Raw genomic sequence first — 22,588 nt, 5'->3', positions numbered from 1 at the left:
AAACACTTGATGTAGTGGTTGGCACAGATGACATTAAATGTCATTTTGAGTATAATCCACTTTGTTCACTGTATCACTACATCACTGTCATCCTGTTGTTCATAGATTTGCTCGAGGGAGTGTCAGTAACATCCCCATTCATCTCAGCCCTGAGATTTTAGCAGCCTCTCCTTACTCATTCTTCCCAATGGTGCCATATTGGAGGCTCTTTCAGGGTCAGGGGAATGAGACCAGTTATTGCTACTGTTTTTGGCATATCTAATACGCCACGGGGAGCTTGCCAGGCTCTGCAGGTGGGATACTCTCAGTAGCTTGCCAGGCTCTCCAAGAGGGATGGAGAATGTATATAAGAGAACCCTAGCAGCCGAAAACCTCCAGAACCCAGTCACAACCATGCTCAAGGCCACTCTCCACACGCTCAGATGAGCCTCATGCATGAAAGAACTGCAGAGGAACCCAGGTATGTGGGACCCAGGGCTGAGAACTCCAAGCCTGCTTGGATCAGGACTGGGCCTCCTCCACCCAGATCCCCCATTTTCCAGTAGCTTAGCAGCCACACCCATAAACTGGCCCTCGTGCCATGTAATACCATTGTATTTTCTTGTATACATTCTCTCTCTTTTTTCTTTTTAATTATTTTTTAATTAGTGAGTCACAGTGAGGGTACAGTTACAGATTCATACATTTCGTGCTTGTTTTTCCTTCATGCAATGTTCGGGAGCCCATCCCTCCACCAGTGTCCAGTCTCCACCATCAATGAACCCAGTATCCCTCCCACCCTCCCAATCCCATCTCCCCACCCCACCCCGCCTCTGTGGCAGGGCATTCCAATTTGTTCTCTCTCTCTCTCTCCTTTTGGGTGTTGTGGTCTGCAATAGGGGTATTGAGTGGCCATCATGTTCGGTCACTAGTCCACTTTCAGCACGCATTTCCCTTACCACACGGGATCTCCAATCACATTTTACTTGGTGTTCCCTTCTCCATTTGGTATGACTTCCCCCAGCATGTGAGGCCAACTTCCAAACTATGGAGTCTACATTCTCTTATCCACTTTGTTACTAGTAAATAATGTCTCTATTTCTTTCATTGGACTTGTTCTAATTTCTAGTACCAAAGTAACCTTTCTACTCCACAAACCCAATAACAATAATAGTATTTATTTGCTCTACATTCCCTATATGGAAACTGAAGCTTTTTAGTAACTTTCCAAAGGTATTCATATAGCAAATAGCTGAAATAAAGTTCAATACCCTATCTGACTCAGAAGGGTATTCTCCCCTACCTTGATAGCAAGATAACCACCATTGCCTTGGTCTGGGAATTGTGACAGTACTGTCCTCTTGGCTTTTCTTAAACACATTCAAGCTCTTTCTAGAAGAGACTTTCTGAAAGGTATTTGACGCATCATTTAGGCTAAGGTGTCTCGCTTGCATGGATCATAGATTTTCATTTTGGAATGAAAACATTAAAGTTGGATGTGGCTATACCAATGTCAGGAGGCTGGCCTAGGATGCAGGAAAACCTGACTCACTGCACAGAGTCAATCACTTCAGCCACATTACTTTGCTTATAGGAATTTGTTTGGGCACGAAGAAAGACCAGTTCATAACTTAGAGAGGCAAGAGTTTTTGCGAAGATTTAGTAAAGTCGATTAGATATAATACAGTGCAGTAGTTCTTAAAGCTGTATCAGCTGTATCAGCATTACCTGGGCACTTGGAAACACATTCTCAGATTTATTGAATTGGAATCCCGTGGCTAAGATCATACACCTGTATTTTAACCTGGCATGTAATGTCAGTGACTACTAAAGTTTGAGAGTCACCATTACAGGAAAATGGAAAGAGAATCGTGTTGTGAATCAACAGATCTGAATTTAGCCACAGTCTGATCCTTTGTTTCCCTGAGACTCTACAGCTGTAGAACGAAGACACAGTCAGTGCCTTTATAAACCGTACGGTGTAGTTATGAATCATTTTGAGACATAGACCTATGTCATTAAGCACTAGTTGTTAGCACTTAAGATTTAGCACTGTGAATCATGCAAGGCTTAACCCCTTTGCTATCTCTCTGGCCCAGAAATGGTCATTTAAAAGGAGAAGGTGAGAAGGGGTTATGAGAAACAACAGAAAAATCCTCGTATATCCCAGATTCTCTATATGTGATTATGTCTATTCCTCTCTGTAAGGTAAGTATTTGACTATTTCCAGCTTATGGATGAGTACGTAGACAGACCAAACTAGGGTTTGTGCAACCCATCTTGTATTTCAAACTTGAGTTCTTGTGTACCTGAGTCCAAGCTTACCTCATGGCTACACAACACACAACATCAAGAACTCTAACAATTGTTGTTGTTCTTAGTTAAATTATGCTTTCTTCAAGAAGCTAAAATTGTTACTAAAGGGTTCACTAAAACAAAAACAGAGTGAGTCATGTAGAATGAAGTATATTAGCTAATTCAGTGTATCCCCAAATGACTGATACCACCTCCTGTTGCTCCATATCATGGTAGCCCTGGGTGCAATTGGGAGGTGCTTTCTGTTTATTCACTTAATGATGGTATATTTACAGGGAGTGCTGAGTAATTAATTTTTTCCGCAAAAGGGGCAGACTGCCAAATAAATTTGGGAATCTCTGAGTTAAATAAACAAATGCTATCATAACAGATAAAATGTTGTAGAGACAATGCAACAGAAGTTTATCTCTTGCTCGTGTGAGATCCTGCCAAAGGTAGTTGAAGTCGCGGTGGGGGTAGATGATTCAGCAACCCACACCTGCAACCTTTCTTCTTTACACAAGATATCAATAGTTGTTCTTGTTGGTAACATGTATCAAGAAGACCAGCAGATAGAGTAGTTTTGGGGTGGTGTATAGGAAAGGAATAGAGGATCATATAATTCATTTTTGGACTAGAATATTTTGGACTAGAAATAGAATCCACCATTCCCTTCCACATTTAATTTCATGTGCCAAATTCAGGCATAAAACTCCACCTAATTGCAAAGCAAGGATGGGGAGTTAGCTGTATTGCAAGGGGGAAAGGGAAGTGGATTTGGTGAGCAGCCAAGAAATCTCTGCCACAGGTAGAAGGAGCAGCCCCCCTAGAACACAGGGACTTGATGCCCTAGGGAACGTGATTTAGGGTGACTTATGTGAATAGAATTTGATCTTTTTATGTCCAGTTGTTTTTAATAAATTAACTCAGAATAACATTAAATGCCTTGGCCATTCCTCAAAAACCTTTTGCTGTTTGCAGTAGATGATGGATGTCTAGAAAACACCCCGGACACAGCAGAGTTTAGTCGAGAATTCCAGTTGCACCAGCACCTTTTTGATCCAGAACATGACTATCCGGGCTTGGGAAAGTGGGTAAGTCCAATTTTCAATGATAGTAGATTTGACCTCTGGTTTCCTGAAGTTACTAGTGACAGAGAGATGAGCAATATGGGCGGAGAGAGACAGAATTATTTATAAACTGAAATCTATCAGAAATCTCTTTGAGGGGGACTTTTATTACCATTCCAAACCAAATTCATGTGTCTAAGACACAATGCACATCCCATTCAGAGAGCCAATGACCTTAATGAATCTTGGCACCTTTTGCTTTCAGGGGTTTCTGCTCTGTCTCCACAGCCTGTGGAATACCTCCTCCAAATACCTCCCCAAGATTTCATGCTGCACTTACAGGATAACACTCCTATTAAGAAATTTTGCAAATTTTATTTTTACAGTGAGGAAGATTTTTTTTCTGCATAATGAAGGGAACCAAGGGATAAAAGATGCCAGAAGCTTAGTAACAAGCATATATATTAGTTTGCTTTATGGGAAGAGAATTAAAAATTGCAAAATGTGTAGCAGCAAACTTGCTGTCAATACCAAGAAGAATCTATAACTGTCAGTTAAGGAATTTTGTTTATAAGCACTTGGAAAGAGAAATCCTGGCCATTTGGCATAGGTTTGCTAGAAACAAGTTTTGTCAATCTAATTGTATTTTACTTGCCAGCATTATTCACTTACTTGCCAGCTTGATGAGGGAAATGAATTGAGCATGGTGCATTTGGACTTCAGCAAAGTATTTGATGAGCTCTTTCATGACCTCCTGTTGGAAGAGGTGAAGAGATACTGTCTAGGCAAGAGCACATCACCCAAAGGGAGCTTGTTAAAGAGTTCAGTTGTTAGGGAAAGAGATTTCACTTGGAATTCTGCAATCTTAATGCTACCCCCACTCCATATTTTTATAAATGTTTGTAATAAAAAGCATAGGACATGTACTAATCATAGTCTCAAAGAATGACACAAAGTTGGAAGGAATAGCACTGACTGACAGAATTGGGATTAAAAAAGATGCCAATAGCCTGGAACAATGAGTCAAAGAGGATCACTATTGGCTTGGGGTGGATCTGTGTGCCTGCTGCTAGGTTCATGTAATCAAAGACTTGAAATCTTGGGAGAAAAGTAGAAAAAATTCTTAAGAGGGGAAAATCGCATAAAAGTAGTGGAATACATCTGTGAAATAAGTGGACTGATGAGTAAAAGAGATCTTTCTAACTTCCTATGTCCCTTCCCAGCTCATTACTGGCAGCTGACCTTTCTTCCTATTTTATGAGTATGGTGGTCTCAGAATTCAACTCTGCCTTCCATTTACACTGTTTTACAAAGCAATGCCTCTCCTTGTTAGTGATCACTCTCATTTTTGCATCATTTTACTTTAATTTTGCTCTCAGCTGATTCCTTCTATCTTCAACATGTACACATTATTATTAGTATTATTATTAATTATTATTACTATTTTGTTTTGGGGACCACAGCAGGTAATACTCAGTGATTAATCCTGGCTCTGAACTCAGGAATTCCTCTTAGTGGTCCTTGAGGGACCACATGGGATGCTGGATATCAAACCTGGGTCTGCCAGCATGCAAGGCAAGCACCCTGCCTGCTGAATTATTGCTCCAATCTCCATATTTACCTTCTTAAATAACAACATGGGACTGGAAAGATAGCTCAGTGGGTTAAGTGCGTGCTCTACATACAGAAGGTCTGTGTTCAAATCCCAGCACTGAGAGACCCCTTGATCACTATATGGAGTGACCCCTAAGTGAAGAGCTGGAGCAGTACCTTAAATGTCAGGTATGACCCCCAAATAAAAAACCAAGCAGTGCTCAGGGCTTACTCCTGACTCTGTGCCCAAGAATCGCTCTTGGTGGGTTTGGGAAGACAAATGGCATGTCGGGGATTGAACCCAGTTTAGATTCATGCAAGGCAAGCACCCTACCCACTGCATTATCTCTCTGGTCCTGAAGTTCACGTTAAAGGAAAACAAACTTTTTCTATGATTTAATTTTCAAACTCAGGAGAAAGAGATTCAAAAATTAATCTCAAAATTGTAGCACTGTAGCACTGTCATCCTGTGGTTCATCAATTTGCTCGTCTCCATTAACGTCTCCATTGTGAGACTTGTTACTGTTTCTGGCATATCAAATATGCCATGGGTAGCTTGCCACGCTCTGCCTTGTGGGAGGGATGCTCTCAGTAGCTTGCCAGGCTCTCAGAGAGGGATGGAAGAATCGAACCCGGGTCGGCTGTGTGCAAGGCAAACGCCTTACCCTCTGTGCTACTGGAGAATTGTCACTGTCACTGTCACTGTCATCCCATTGCTCATCGATTTGTTTGAGCGGGCACCAATAATGTCTCTCATTGAGAGACTTATTGTTACTGTTTTTGGCATATTCAATATGCACGGGTAGCTTGCCAGGCTCTGCTGCATGGGCTCGATACTCTTGGTAGCTTGCCAGGCTCTCCGAGAGGGGCGGAGGAATTGAACTGGAGAATTGTAATGGGAAAAAACCTCAAAGACTTGCTAACTAAACAATAGACAAATATAAATTTTCTGAATTAAAGAAAAGACAATTAAAAACACAGAGTCAGGGGCTGGAGTGATAGCACAGTGGGTAGGGCGTTTGCTTGCATGCGGCCAACCCAGGTTCGATTCCCAGCATCCCATATGGTCCCCTGAGCCCCGCCAGGGGTAATTACTGAGTGCAGAGCCAGGAGTAACCCCTGTGCATTGCCGGGTGTGACCCAAAAAGCTAAAAGAAAATAAAAAAACAGAATCTCTGGACTGAAAGATAGTACACTTGTGTTGCATGTGATGTCCAGGTTTGATTTCTCACACTCCAATAATTATCACTTACCCCCAGCCCTACCAGGAGTGATCTCTGAGTATAAAGCCAGGAGTAAACCCTGAATACTGCCAATGTGGCCCTAAAGCCAAAAAACACAAAACAAAACAAAATCTCAAAAAAATAAAAATAAAAATACATATTAAGAGAGCAGCAAACAGCCAAAGGCAGCAGAACTGGAGAACTGGCCTATAGAAATGAGCTTAATAGGCAATGGTGAGTGGGATTTGGTGGGCAGAAATAGGCATGGTGGTAGGTGTGATATTGGAATGATGTATGCATGAAACTATCGTTAACAGTATTGTAAATCATGATACCTCAATAAAAGTGGGGAAAAAATAAAAAGAAGCAAAGGAGATGAAAGCAAAGAAAAAAGGAAAAGGGGGAGGGAGGCCAGAGCCAAAGTACAGCATATAGGGTGCTTGCCTTACACACAGCCTACCAGGGTTTGATCCCCAGAATCCCATATAATCCCCTGAGAACCACCAGGAGTAATTCCTGAGTGCAGAGCCAGGAGTAAGCCCTGAGCTTGGCTGGGTGTGGTCCAAAAACTTAAAAACAAAACAAAACAAAAAAACAGGAAAAACAGGAAAGTAGATCACAGAGCACTGGGATGGAGGAATTCACAAGAAATGAACTAAAGTATGTCAAATGGAAGCAAGGGTCAGGTTCAACAAAAGGAAGGTACTAGATAAATGACCTCAAATTGTGTTTGCACACCTTTTATCTTCTATAATGACTCAAACACAACATTATCTATTTATTTCTAAAAGGTAGAATATTCTGATCACTACACTAGGTGCTAGATATTTAACAATCATTACAATATCCTACTGATCTTCAGAGAGCTTGTAAGCTCTTGAGATGAATTGCAAGAAAATAAAATGAACTCAACATATCCTTGTTCCACTTCATGTTATATCAATTTGGCTATACTATGAATGGATGTAAATCTAGGAAAGGTGGAAACCAAGGGTAGAGAAAGATCTCAGGGCTGAAGACCTGAAAATGTGAAGTGGTACAATAGCCAGTAAGGAAAGTGAAGGGTTAAAAAGGCAATTCCTAAGGGGAAATGATCACTTGTTTGGCTAGGACTTCGATGACTGATGACCGCTTCAGTCTCAACAGAATCAAAGGCCTTCTTTAAATCCATGAATGTTAGACAGAACGTTAGACAGAACATTAGACAGAGGAGAAGATATACAAACCAAATAAGAAGGTAAGATTATCAAAAAGAAGCAAGAGGGGAACTGAAAAAAAGGTCTGAGAAAGAGCAGAAAGGCCAGTTGAGGAAGCTGGAGGAGGGAAACATCTCTCAACTTTTCTCACCTCTTCTATAAACCTTCTCAGACTTCCCTCACTAACTTACACTAGTTCCCAGCACTCCACTCCATTCTCCTTGTTTCCTTCTCTAAAGACTGATTTGTTTTCTGAGTCATTCCATTCCTTGTCTACATCAGAGCTGAAGATGAGAAGTTAGAAGTTGGAACTCTATGTAGAAAGGAAGTACTAGATCAATGACCAAGAACAATGTTTATGCACCTTTTATCTTCTGTAGTGATGTGTTTGTTTAAACTTAAGTTTCCTCCATTTATTTTCTCATTACCACCTTGCAGTAAACCATGCTTTGCTTGATCTTCACATGGAAGTGTGAATTGAGTATGTCTTGCTTTTCCAAGCTGGAGTCCACAAGCCCTCCTCAGTGTTTATACAAAATGATGGTCTCAAGCTTGTTGTCTTAAGTGCAACCATTCTTGGAGTCAACAGAGTAATTTTCTTTCACAATAGAACTGCACACAGAATCCTGATTTCTCACTTACTACTAATGTTTCCCTATTTTTGACATGAGCTGTAGCTGAGCTGGCTCTTTAGTCATGATTCACCTATTATAAATATCCATGTCTGTCCCATTTCCTGCATTTTTCTCTTTGGTAATGCATCAAGACACATCTATTAAATGCCCAGCATATGTCTTCCAGGTCCTATGTTAGGTGATGGAAATACAAAAATGAATAATATTAGTAATTGTATTATCATGCATTAATAATGAATAATGTTTATTTATTGAGTACAGACTATTCCAGAGGCTATGCTCAATACTTTACATGAATTATCTCATTCATTCAGCCCATGCCTATCACATTCATATTGCAAATGAGAAAAATACAGGGTATAAATTTGAATAGCCTTCTCTTACCACAGCTGATGGTCTGCGGAGTTAGGATTTGAATTAGAACATCTGACGTAGAGTTATTTAAAAAACTGGATAAACTCCAGGGCTTGAGCTATAGCACAGTGGGTAGGGCACTTGCCTTGCATGCATCTTACCCAGGTTCAGAGCCATCACTCTATATGATCTTCCAAGCCCCTGATCACAGAGTCAGGAGTAAGTCTTAAGTTCCACTGGATGTGGGCTCCCCCCCAACCCTCAAAAAAAAGAACGGGATGAATTTCTTATCTATTCGTGGTGTATTGCTGATTATGGATCCCGTGTGGAAGTCCCATGGAGTCCAGTCTAGGACAAGCATCTTTCAGGCACGGTGTGTTTTTCCACCATTGAGTGGTAATAACCAACACGGTCTAATGCCTTTGTAAGTCATCCTGCCTCCCATATTAATTGCTGAATATTCCTCAAGAAAAAGATCTCTTGAAAAGTAAATGACCCTCCTTTCCAAATGCTTTGTACATCCTTTTATTAGCAGCTTGGGTGGTTGGGGGCTGTTAGACAGAAGCGACTGATAAGCAGGGCCCGAGTCACAGGAGAAGCCCTCTCTGCCACTGTCTTACAGGTCCTCAAAAGACCTAAAAAGGACTGGAGAGTCTAGTGGGTAGAGCACTTGCCTTGCACACGGCCAACCTTGGTTCCAACTCTGTCACCACATATAGTCCCACTGAGCCCTCCAAGAGTGTCGCTGAGCACTGCCCCCAAACAAAAACAAACAAACAAACAAACAAACAGGCCTAAAGAGTTCAACCTCTTCAGTTTGGGCTTATTTCATGTTTCATATGATTGAATTGTGCCTCCTATTAGGTTCCTTTTATTTATTTATTATTATTATTATTATTATTTTGCTTTTTGGGTCACACCTGGCAATGCACAGGGGTTACTCCTGGCTCATGCACTCAGGAATTACCTCTGGCAGTGCTCGGGGGACCATATGGGATGCTGGAAATGGAACCTGGGTCAGCTGCGTGCAAGGCAAACGCCTTACCCGCTATGCTATCACTCCAGCCCCTATTTTATTAATATTTTTAAAATGTTGTTTTGGGTCATATTAGAGGTTCTGGAGGCTCTTCCAAGCTCCGCTCTGGAGTCACTCCTTGTGGTACTCAGGGCACCATGTAATGCCAGAAATCAAACCCAGGACTCCTGCATAAAAGGCAAGTACTCCAGCCTGAGAAACTATCAGTCTGGTTCCCTTTTGGAATGGAATTTAAAATAGAGATCTGAACAGTTGATCACAATCTTATGGCATCTTTATTTATGAAATCACTTCATATAAACTCTTTTTATAAACTCACGTTTATATGAAAGCTTTTTATGAACTCATACTTGCTCCTCACCTTTAAATCAAGTTTACCCTTTAATCACAAAACTGAAATTACCAAGCAAGGGGAAGGGATAGATGGAAGAGGTGAACTACAAGCAGCATAGGGACAGTGATGGAGGGTCTTGGGGAAGGTGCAGTAAATACATAATAAAATCATATATTAAAAATTTATTTGAATATTTTTTATTGAATCACAGTGAGATACACAGTTAGTAAATGGTTCATGATTGGGCTTCAGTCATATAATGTTCCAATACCCATCCCTTCACCTGTGTACATTTCCCACCACCAGAGTCCCCAGTTTCTCTCCCGCCCCACCCCTCTCCCGTCCCCACCTGCCTCTATGGCAGGAGCTCCTCCATCTGCCCCCCTCTACCTCTATCTGAATAAGTTCTGAGTGCAGAGGTAGGAGAAAACTCTGAGCATCACTGGTTGTGCTCTCCTCAGTGCCTGCCCTGCAAAAACACAAAAGAAAACAATAAAACAAAAACCTGGTAAAAAGGATCTCATAAAAAGCAAACCTTTATATATATATATGATTTTTATTTTAATGAATCACCGTGAGATACAGTTACAAACTTACAAATTTTCGTGATTAAGTTTCAATCAAACAATGTTGAATACCCATCCCTCCACCAGTTTCCATTTTCCATCACTAATGTTCCCAGTGTCCCTTCTGCCACCCCCACCCCTTCCCACCCCTTGCCTCTGTGGCAGAAACATTCCCTCTTACTCTCTCTTCTTTCGGGGTTTTAGTTAAGCAAACCTTTTTTTTAAAAAAAATTAGTCAATCCCCGTTGAGGTACAGTTACAGACTTACAAACTTCCTTGCTTGCATTTCAGTCATACGATGGATGGATACAATGGTCAAGTATCCATCCCTCCACCAGTTTCCATTTTCCACCACCAATGGTCCCAGCATCCCTCCCACCACCCCTACCCCTTCCCACCCCCTGCCTCTGTGGCAGACACATTCCTTCTTACTCTCTCTCCTTTTGGGGTTCTGGTTAAGCAAACCTTTTTTTTTCAAATTAGTCAATCACAGTTGAGGTACAGTTACAGATTTACAAACTTCCTTGCTTGCATTTCAGCCATACAATGGATGGATACAATGGTCAAGTATCCATCCCTCCACCAGTGCCCATTTTCCACCACCAATTGTCACAGCATCCCTCCACCATCCCCACCCCATTCCCCCCTTCCCCCACCCCACCTCTGTAGCAGGGCATTCCGTTTTGCTCTCTCTCTCCTTTTGAGAGTTGTGGTTTGCAATAGAGGTATTAAATGGCCATCATGTTCCGTCTATAGTCTGCTTTTAGGGTGTGTCTCCCATCCCAAGCAGATTATCCTAGCACCATTTACATGGCGATCCCTTCTCTAACTGAACTGCCTTTTCCCCCAGTATGTGGGGCCGGCTTCTAAGCTGTGGAGTAGTCCCTCAGTACTTATCTTTAATAATCTTGGGTGTTAGTCTCCCATTCTGTTATTTTATGTTCCACAGATGAGTGCGATCTTTCTATGTTGGTCCTCTTCTGACTCATTTCACTTAACATGACACTTTCCATGTTGATCCACTTATATGCAAATTTCATGACTTCATCTTTTCTAACAGCAGCATAGTATTCCATTGTGTAGATGTACCAAAGTTTCTTTAACCAGTCATCTGTTCTAAGGCACTCAGGTTTTTTCCAGATTCTGGCTATTGTAAGCAGTGCTGCAATGAACATACAAGTGCAAATGTCATTTCTGCTATACATTTTTTTTTGGTTTTTGGGTCACACCCGGCGATGCACAGGGGTTACTCCTGGCTCATGCACTCAGGAATTACTCCTGGCGGTGCTCAGGGGACCATATGGGATGCTGGGATTCAAACCTGGGTCTGCCACGTGCAAGGCAAATGCCCTACCCGCTGTGCTATCACTCCAGCCCCACTGCTATACATTTTGCTTCTCCGGGATATATTCCCAGAAGTGGTATTGCTGGGTCAAACGGGAGCTCAATTTCTAATCTTTTGAGAATTGTCCATATTGTTTTCCAAAATGTCTGAATCAGTCGGCATTCAAAAGCAAACCTTTTTTTTTAAAAGGCATAACAAATGTCCAGTGGTGACAGATCCAGAGAGTTTACAAAACTGAGTTAGCCAAGAGACTAGAGTGGGGGGCTGAGGTGGAATCTTGAGACATTGGTGAAAGTGCTGCCATTCTTGCGGAGGGTGTGGAACATTGTATGCATAAAACTCTTATCATTTACAGTACTGTGAATCAAAAACCACACATTTTAACACCTTTCTAATCATGTTACCTAAACTACAATAAAAAGTAAAAAAATAATAAAACAGGCCTACTGTTTCCCTCTCCCATTCCATCAACAGGGAATCGAACAGGTTTGTACATTTCCTGTGCCAATCCATGTGTCTTTTAACAGAGCAGATCTAGAGGGAGGGGCACCCTAGCCGTTTCACGTGCAGAGGTGGGAAAGTGTTGAAAGTGTCATTCTTAATCCTAACCTTAACTCTTAGTAAAACACAAGGGCCATATCTGAGAGGGAGATTTGCCAGGTTTTTTTACACTTTCTCTCCTTCCTTCCTTCTCTCCGTCCCTCCCTCCCTCCCTCCTTCCCTCCCTCCCTCTCTCTCTCTCTCTCTCTCTCCTCTCTCTTCTTTCTTTCTTTCTTTCTTTCTTTCTTTCTTTCTTTCTTTCTTTCTTTCTTTCTTTCTTTCTTTCTTTCTTTCTTTCTTTCTTTCTTTCCTTCTTTCTTTCTTTCTTTCTTTCTTTCTTTCTTTCTTTCTTTCTTTCTTTCTTTCTTCTTTTTTCTTACAAAGAAAAGAAAAATTAATGAAGCACTACCCTCATGAATATAAATATTCATAATAGCCCCACAAAGTATTATTCTGATCAGATGGGAAATAGAGACTCAGAAAAAAAATTCTTTGTCTCTCTCCAAAACATTATAGCCAAAATGAGGGATCACAGGCATTGCACAGAGGTCCATATACTTTCTGAAACTAAAGCCTGGTTCTCTGCTTTCTGTGCCCAGAACAGACTCACTTTTCCCCCAGATCCACTGTGTTCAGAGCATGCCTTTTTGAATGAAGTCTCCATGAGTCTAATTTATCCCATCACCTTTGAAAAGGAGATTAATTGAAGTGGAACTCTGGCTGTCACACCATGTGGCACCAGCTCCCAGGGCCTGTAAGCTGCCTCTAGCTCAGACAGCTGAACACAATGATGCTTTCCAAGAAGGCTTTGTCCTCTCTCCTTGTCCCCAGCACACTGCCCCAGCTCTGAAACAAATTCCTGGAATATTCTATGTGCATCAAGGCTTGTCAGCATGACAAAGAAGCAATGACAGAGGGCAGAAATTAGCCTCACAGTCCTATTCTCTTTCCTGGAAGAAATGCTCTGCCCATCTGCCTTTTCTCCCTAGTCATAGTCGATTGATAAGTTCCTCCAAGAGAGCAGGAGATGGAAGTGGTGGCCAGTTGCAGCCCTGGAACTGCTTCATTCTCTGGCCTGGCCTCCCTGCATTATTGAGGTTGGGCAAGCAATTCACATCATAAATTGTGGTGGGGTGGATTTTAATGAACATGAAAATTATGAGGCTCAATCTTGGCATTTGTCATTTTCATTTCCAGATCGACCATAAAGAAAGAATCTTTATATCCAGACAGCTTAGAGGACAAAAGTGTTGTGGAAACTTGAAAAAAAGGAAGAGAAAAATGACTGTCGGGGTTTTTTTTTTTTTTTACATTTCTTTTTATGCACAATTACCCTTCTGATTAAAAAATGAAATTTCAGAAAAGCACAAATGTAGCCTCCTCAATCCCCATCTCCCGTTCTGCCGTCAGGTTAAGTGTTCAGTCTTTCATAATCACCATAGAAGGAAAATGTGTTGAGCATGTGTCTGATATTCGAGAGCTCATTTAAAGTCCACTACGTGTTTGAAATACAGCAATGTGTGGAAACACTTATACAAACTGTGGTAACGGAGCCCGTTTTTCCCCCCAACATAACTTTCCTTCTGCCAAGAAGTTTTCTGGCAGTTTTTAAAAGGTTCACTCTATTAAAAATGTTATAGACCAAATGGTTTTCCGATTGTCTTGACTGGGGGCACCGGCTTCAGCCACGGGAGAAAGGCTTGCAGAAGCCAGGATGTCTCGTTTATTTACATAGAGGATTGTTATTAATAGTCAGACACTACTCTAGAGAACAGTTTATGTGTTCAGCTCATAAAAAGGGGCTTAGATACAAAGGTAAAATGAGATAAAATTGTTTGTTTAAAACAAAGGCTGTTCAAAGGGACAGGCTGGGTTTCCAGCGCCCCTCGCGTCTGAGAGCTGGGTCCTTTCCTGTTTATATGATTGTTGATGACACTGGCGAGCCCCAGGGCTTTGTAGAGAACTTTATTAGAAGCCGCACAACCACCAGCTTCTCTCTTGCGGTCAATCTTTCTGACATGACATTCCTTTCATCTCATTTTGTTTCCAAAATATGTGTATGCAAATATCTAGGGGACACACCAAGTGTGGCTTGGACTAGTAAACCTTCGCCAAATTTGATCCATACTTCGCCCTGTGTGTTTTCTTCTCTCCTCACTCTAGAACAAGAAACTCCTTTACGAGAAGATGAAGGGAGGACAGAGACGCAAGCGAAGGGTAACGTGTGCTTGGCTGGGTGGTGGTGAGGGTGCAGGGATGTTCTTGAGTCAGGCAGTGGTCTATTGTGAGACAGGACCACTCCCAGAAAATTTGTCCTTGGTTTCTGCAATGACTTCTCCAAGCATTCATTTTCACATTCATTTTCCAGGGCTCACCAAGTTGGTGATTATTCCATTGCTTGCTCTGCATTCAGAAGATATGTGTTGCATCCCTTCCATGGGTGTGGGAAAGCAGGCAGAGGATGAGGGGATGTCTTTGCTCAAATAGGTCACTGGAGGAAACTGCTTACTCATTTGTATCAATTATAGTGCATCCTCCAGGCAATACTTTGGAAAGAATGTGAGACAAATGATGAAAAGGACAAAGCTCATTCCTCCTACATATCTTTTTACTTAATCTAGCCCCACTGATGACTAGAATCCTCTAGACCAACCATGTTACTTTGCTGACTTCGGAATTTATTGCAGTCTTATTTATTAGCCACCCACAGTTGCCCGAGGTGAGACCTTTGGGTGCTCCACGTTTTGTCACTGTAGGCTGCCTCTTGTGAAAATGAATGCTCAATTTGGGGTTGCCCAGTGAATTTTATAGCATCGACTAAGAGGTGACCCATGCCTATTTTACTAATTCATTGGTGCCTTTCTACAAATGAGGGACTGGCTTCCTGCCATCTTTTTTTGGTCAGATGAAAGAAAATGTTAAAATCCTATCACTTCTGGGGCTGGAGTGATAGCACAGCGGGTAGGGCGTTTGCCTTGCACGCGGCTGACCCGGGTTCGATTCCCAGCATCCCATATGGTTCCCTGAGCACCGCCAGGAGTAATTCCTGAGTGCAAAGCCAGGAGTAACCCCTGTGCATTGCTGGGTGTGACCCCCCCCCCAAAAAAAGCAAAAAAAAATCCTATCGCTTCATTGCATGATGCTGCTAGATAAATCGACACTGTATTTAAAATATACAGACAAAACCATAAATCTAAAGGCATTCCATATTTATTTAGAAGGCCAAGTGCCTAGATGCTGGCTAAATTTTAGGAATCTGGATAGTGATAATTGTGACATTCTGAGTAGTTTTCCAGATCCTATTAGAGAATTCTTAAAAGGTGTAGATTTTATGGATTCAGCAAAAATTGTCAGGCACCTTCACCCCTGTTCCACCATAATGTGCTCCAACTCTCTGAACTGCCTGAAAAACTATAGAAGACCCATAGCCCACTTTCTGTGAGAAGTGAAGTTTCAATTTCTGAAAATAGATCTTCTTTGGGAAAGTGTGACTGGGATTCTTGGGGGTTTCTTGGGTCAAAATTAGTTTCTAAAAGCAGACGATGGCAGGAAGGGTCTCTGGGACATAATGGGGTCTTGAGAGACCAAGAAATTCTATTTCATGAGCTCAGAATACACATGACAGCAGTAAGATGGATTGACTATCCCCATAGCACAATAAGAACATTTCCAAATAAGATCAGTCAATGACCCCAAATAAATGATTTGCTACAAAGCTTTAACTGTTTTTATTTCTCAACTCACCATGCCTGTTGCCCTCACTCAGTTAATGATAGTGGGTAACAATTTAGGTTATTTTTCCATGAGACCAACATTGACCAAACTAAAACTCCTGGCAAGAACACATGTTATAAAGGCTTTTATTTTGGTCTCAACTTCTTCCACATAGTAGAAACTTTGAACTAATTAAAATAGTGGCAATTTTGACCTAGAGGTATAAGTTCTTCCTATTCCCAGGTTTCTACAAGGACCCATGATTGTTCCGTAAATCATGGGTCCTCGTACTGATGGAGACTCAGAAGTGACCATTTCCATTATCATGTCTCAGGTAGCATTCCCATCTTGATGGATGGCTTGAACCATCGAGTATGGAATGTCAAATAAACCCGCAGTGAATTCCTGAATCAGCAAATGAATATATCAGATCCAGTGGATTTTATATCACTGTGACTAGATTAAGAGAAAAGATAGGTTTGTCCATGTCATCATTTTCTTCACGCTCCTTCCAAGCACATGAATCAATATTAAAAAAAAACTTTAAATTTGCTTTCATAAAAAAAGAAAACAAAAAGACCAAGTTTTTCTTTAGTGAAGCTTAGTACTTTCTGTGGGTTTCCAGAGAATATCAAAAGCAGGAATCTGATCCCAGTAGTTCTTCCATTTGTTAAATGGGAATAATGTTCTTTGTATAATTTAACCAGTCTCCTTTCACCCAACAAAGAAGATAAATATCTAAGTGCCTTAAGTTCTGAAGAGCATAATTAAAATCAACTATGTTATTATAGCAGCCATATCGATAACTATAGGATTTAATACTAATAACATCTATCAAACTTGTAAAAAATGTTTAAATTTATTTTTCTCCCTCACTAATCTACTGCCTCTCACCTCTAAATCTTGGCATATCAGATCTGGGTCTGTGCAGAAGAACATTTCACCCATAAAATTCTTATCAAGAGGGATTCTCTCCAGAATTACATAACAATTATATATAACATATAACATAATCCATAATAAATAACATAATATCGATATATAATAACCACATAATAATAAATAATAATTATATATAATTTTATATATCACTGTCATCCCGTTGCTCATCGATTTGTTCTAGCAGGCACCAGTAATGTCTCCATTGTGAGACTTGTTGTTACTGTTTTTGGCATATCGAATATGCCATGGGTAGCTTGCCGGGCTCTCCGAGAGGGGTGGAGGAATTGATCCTGGGTCGGCCGAGTGCAAGACAAATGCCCTACCCACTGTGCTATTGCTCCAGCCCCAATTTGATATAGTTGAATATATATAGAGAGAGAACCACCTGGGGAGGTGGCTCTGTGTAATTTTCTATACTTGCTCAAATTTAATACAAGTTTTAGTTGCTTCATAATTACAATGTCAGTTCACCTTTAACTGATTTTGGAAGGCCAAACAAATAGTACAGTGAGTAGGGTACTTGCCTTGTACACGGATGACCTGGGTCTGATCCCTGGAATCCTGTATGGTCTTCTGAACACCACCAGGAGTTCTCTGAGCACAGAGCCAGGATTAAGCCCTGAGCACAGTTGGAGTGTGCCCCCTAAATAAACAAGCAAACTTCCAAACTTAAGATGTATCAGTAGTGTTTGAGAGTTATAATTGATCTTAGTCTATCAAATTTTTACTCATAACAGGATTAACATTTAAATATCATGACTTTTTGACATATTTGAATTTTTAGAATTAATATTATTACTAAAAATAGTAAAAGGATATTGAATACACTTTTCCCAACCATATTTGTTCCCTCTACTAAAATATTATATGATTTCTGAAGTAAGCTAGTCCATTCTGGTTGACTATCCTGATACAAGAAAAATATTTCAATTATGTTAAATATTTAAAATATGCCTTTCCAGAAGAGAACTGTAATTTCATGACATGTTACTTTTTGAATGGATGAGGGCATCGAGAACCTAGTAATTCTCCTCTTGTACATAAGACAATTTTGTAAGAGATGTTGAACCTTTCACGATTATTACTTTTGAATATCAGGATGTAGAAGGAGGCTTACAAATACTAAACCTAGGTTCTACCTTTTCTCATTTGTATAAAGTCTGCCTACCCTTGAGGAGTCATGGCACAAAATGCCCCTTACACCAGGAGCGAGGGAGACCCACCCCTGAGCTGCCTTTATACATTCCTGGGACTTTACATGCAGTACAATGACTAATCATTTGTAACTACCACTGCTTCTATTTTTGTTCAGTCATTTGAAGGCAACTTCCAAAAGCAGGTATCTTCTAAAACGTTTGAATCTTCTTCTGCCTTGCTAAATACTATGTTGAAAATCTCCAATTACTAGTTAAAACCCAAACCTCAATATATGGATACATATTAGGGAAGAAATGGAAAAATCTTGATTCATTCAGAATACCACGAAGAAAAGATATTTTGCATTATAAAGCCATGAGTAAAATTTATAATAATAATTATTTTAGCTTTGGGGTTTGACCGAGGGAAGGTGGAAATGATGGCTAGAGCCCCTAATGCATTCTGTTCACTAGAATATAGAGGAATCACAGAGGAATCAATCACAGCAAGAGGATGATTTGGAACCAGTCTGCAGATGTTAACCTCCACTGGTCTGGCTCTGCTATCTTTAGAACTGTCACTGTCACTGCCATCTCGTTGCTCATCGATTTGCTCAAATGGGCACCAGCAACGTCTCCATTGTGAGACTTGTTGTTACTGTTTTTGGCATATCAAATATAGTAGTTTGCCAGGCTCTGCCTGGCGGGCAAAATACTCTTGGTAGCTTGCCAGGCTCTCTGAGAGGGGCGGAGGAATCAAACCCAGTTGGCCAGCGTGGAAGGCAAACGCCCTACCCGCTGTGCTATCGCTCCAGCCCATCTTTAGAAAATTCTCTTATAAAATAATATGATGCATTTAAGAGCCTCACAAATAAGAACAATAATTCTCTCTTCTATGGGGCTTTGCTTTTAAGCTATTAGTTAAAACTCGTTAATTAATCCTTGATAAAACAACAAAGAGAGAGAGAGAGAGTGGGGTGGGGGTAGGGGTAATGCATTTGAACTTTATAGCTATGAAAGATACAATCAGACCCATTTGTAAGCAATTCTCCAATGTATTGACTGAGGTATTGATTCCTGTATGAGATCAATAATTTGGTAGGTATGGGATTAACTATCACTTTATAAATAATCAATGATTTTTGTTCACCTCTTTTGGGGAGCTACCTCTATCTGATCTTAGGACAAAATACCAAACCATATATATTTTTTCAGAGTGTCAATCCGTATTTACAAGGACAGAGGCTGGACAACGTTGTCGCAAAGAAGTCAGTGCCCCACTTTTCAGAGGAAGATAAGGAATCAGAGTAAAGTGAAGACATCGGTGGAAGCTCCCCCGCAGCAAGGCATGGGTGTTGCTATGTGCATGCGCATCATTCTTCAAGCCTCTGTGAGCGGCAGCATGTTTCTCATTTAGACAAGGATGGATGAAAAGCAGCTGTATTTTGATACTGTGCTGTCTTTTCTCTGATAGCTCTGCTTTCTGCTAAATTAGGATAAGAGCTTTTTTTCTTTCTTTTTAAATGTGGAGTTGCCATGAGCATTAAAATTAAAGTGTGTATGTCAACAGCTCTAAAAAGCAAAACAATGAATGAAATGTCCTCAGATTTCTTGCAGTTTAAATGGTGATTTGCGTTTTACTGTTTTGGCCAAGTCTGTAAAAAGCCAGCATTTGATTTTGATTATGTTGTTCATCTAGCCCTTGGGTGTTATTACACACCAATAAAGAAAGTTGTGCTCCAGAGGAGTGGACACATTTCACTGGCTGCATTTTAATAAACGTGATTGCAAGCATGGGTGTGTGAAGTTTCTTTATTTTTGAAAGATGATTGAGGCAATTTCTTTACATATTTAAATGATGTCACAAATGTGATTTTTAGCTGACCTTGACAATAATACTGTGAGTAATTGGAGGTCAGTATTATTAATCCCATTTGACAGATGCTGGAACTGAGATTAGAAATTGAAAATGGCTAGGCAAAATATGTGGTGACTAAGTCATGTCTTCGGATCTTGAGTTATTTTAGTTATTCACTTAATAGTGGTGCTCTACATGCACCACAACAGGGCTGGTTTCTGGGGGGTTATAAGACTTGGACAGACACCCACTGGTCTAGTAACCTGCCTGTCTTTCCATCAACCCCATGAAGGCCAGTTTGCTCTTTTTTTCTGTTCAAGTTCAACGACGGGTGCAGGAACACTCTTGTGGGTTTTTGACAAGAGGTGAGATTTCCTTTTGGTTGAGTCTTTCCCAGTCAAAAAAGCAGTTTTCTGAAAGGTCAACAGGAACCCCTTCATTGTCAGACGGTCTTTGCGTTCTTTTGGGGTTTGGATGTGGCTCAGTGGTCAAAAGCATCTTTTGCATATGTGAGGCCTGGGTTTGATCCCAGGCACCTCCCAAACACATCACTGTCACTGTATCACTCTCATCCCATTGCTCATCAATTTGCTCGAGCGGGCACCAATAACATCTCCATTGTGAGACTTGTTGTTACTGTTGTTGCATATCGAATACGCCATGGGTAGCTTGCCAGACTCTGCCCTGTGGTCGAGTAGCTTGGTAGCTTGCCTGACTCTCTGAGAGGGGCAGAGAAATCGAATGCAGGTTAGCTGCATGCAAGGCAAACGCCCTAGCCTCTAGGCTATCGCTCCAGCCCTTCCAAACACATACAAAATAAACCCACATCCATGTTCTTCATTCCTCCTTACTTACTCCAGGTTCTAATATCATTGACCTCCCTTCCTCATCTAGAGATGGTAGGCAGCAAAGCAAAAGCATTCAAACAGAAAGATCAGTCTTGATTTTATTATCATTTCTACTAAATTCAGAAGACATTTTATTTAAAAAAGAAGAAAAAGAGGAAAAAGGAAGGGGAAAGTGCAGAAAGCCTCTCTTGCTATGAGAGGGATTTCTAAGCAGGATTTCTTTTATTTTTCTAATTTTTAAATCATTTTTATTTTTATAAAGTTGTTCACAATAATTTATTACATTCAGTATTCCAACACCAATCCCACCACCGTTACACCTTCCCACCACCATTATTTCAAATTTTCCCACCACTACACAAGCCTGCCCCAAAGGCATATCCTGTCACTGTCACTGTCATTCCGTTGCTTTATCGATTTGCTCGAGCAGGCAAATCGAGCAGTAACATCTCCATTGTGAGACTTGTTATTACTGTTGTTGGCATATCGAATACAACACAGGTAGCTTGCCAGGCTCTGCCGTGCAGGCGAGATACTCTCAGTAGCTGGCCAGGCTATTCAAGAGGGGCAGAGGAATCAAACCCGGTCGGCCACGTGCAAGGTGAATGCCCTACCCATTGCGCTATCGCTCCAGCCCAAGGCTTATCCTAAGTAATTTATTTTGTATTGCTTATTATGAATAACCCACTAAAAATGATCCAAAAAATTTTTTCCTTAGAGGAAAGTGTGTGAAGATTGCTGCATCTCACCCTGGAGACATTAAGTTAAGCTTTTTTATAAGAGATTACTAACATGTTACAGGTTGACCTTTGTATGCTAATTTTATTATTATTTTTTGATCGAGATTTGTTACCTTCTACTTTACAAACCATCATATGTGGTGTGCTATTCCTGGTACATCAGTGGTTAAGAGAATGATGTGCTGCTCCAGGAATTCTAAAATTTATATAGGATGATAGAACTAAGCAGGATTTCAGAGAAAGGTGGAAATCTTTCTCTTCTTATACCTTCCTTTGGTTTTTTTGTTTGTTTTGTTTGTTTGCTTTTGGTTTGGGAGTCATACCTGGCACTGCTCAGGACTTACTTTTGACTTTGAGTTCAGGAATCACTCCTAGCAGTGTTTGGGGGACCATAGGTGGATGCTGGGAATCAAATCCAAGTCATCGACATGCAACTCAAGTGCCTTACTCATTGTGCTATCTCACCAGAACCTTTTAACTAAGGGGATGGGTGAGCATGTTCCACTGGGTTTAAAGTTAAGACAGGGCACTGGAAAAAAACAAAACAAAACAGGGAGCTGGGAAGAGCCAGGGACAGGGATGAATGGGTTGCTAGAATAAAGTCAAGGGACAATAATGGTCTTTGGATGATCTTATCATGATCTATACAGTCTTTTGTTACGGTTACTATTTTGTTTTGCTGTGTGGCCACACTTAGTGGTGCTCAGGGCTATTCCTGTCTCTATTCTCAGGAGTGACTGTGAAAGTGTTTAGGAACCATGTGTGGTGCCAGGGACTTGAAACAGCATTGCCAAGATACAAGGCAAGTGCCTTAACTCCTGTATTATCTTTCCTGCACCAATCTATTGTCTTGATTTTAATTGTAATAAATGTACTTTAAGTATAAATATCAGTGGCTTGTCTAATAGAAATAGCTTTGTTGCACTTAGCTAGCATGGGAGTCTGCACTCTCACTTGGAAGTTTGGAGAGGGGCTGGAGCGATAGGACAGTGGGTAGGGCATTTGCCTTGCACGTGGCAGACCCAGGTTCAATTCCTGGCATCTCATATGGTCCCCTGAGCATCGCCAGGAGTAATTCCTGAGTGCAGGAGCCAGGAGTACCCCTGAGCATTGCCAGGTATGACCCAAAAAGCAAAAAAAAAAAAAAAAAAAAAGTCTGGAGAGATATCAGCCCCTTTTAACAG

At 40.9% G+C, this 22,588-nt stretch overlaps 1 protein-coding gene across 3 annotated transcripts in view; it reads left to right on the top strand.

Annotated features, from left to right (window-relative positions):
* SCG5 (secretogranin V) overlaps positions 1-19,752 on the top strand; it is a 70,089-nt gene extending 50,337 nt beyond the window's left edge. For 2 of the 3 annotated variants that reach the window (XM_055131123.1, XM_004609547.2), the window contains 3 exons: positions 3,256-3,368; positions 14,330-14,383; positions 19,174-19,752. In XM_055131123.1, coding sequence (XP_054987098.1) covers positions 3,256-3,368; positions 14,330-14,383; positions 19,174-19,269 — 263 coding nt within the window. In that variant the 3' untranslated portion in view covers positions 19,270-19,752. The remainder of the gene's footprint in view (positions 1-3,255; positions 3,369-14,329; positions 14,384-19,173) is intronic. The other variant, XM_055131124.1, reaches the window with a different exon arrangement.
* The last annotated feature ends 2,836 nt before the right edge of the window (positions 19,753-22,588 follow it).

The sequence above is a fragment of the Sorex araneus genome, chromosome 3 (assembly GCF_027595985.1).
Source record: "Sorex araneus isolate mSorAra2 chromosome 3, mSorAra2.pri, whole genome shotgun sequence".
Lineage (NCBI taxonomy): Eukaryota > Metazoa > Chordata > Mammalia > Eulipotyphla > Soricidae > Sorex > Sorex araneus.
This window is presented reverse-complemented; position numbering and strand designations above follow the sequence as displayed.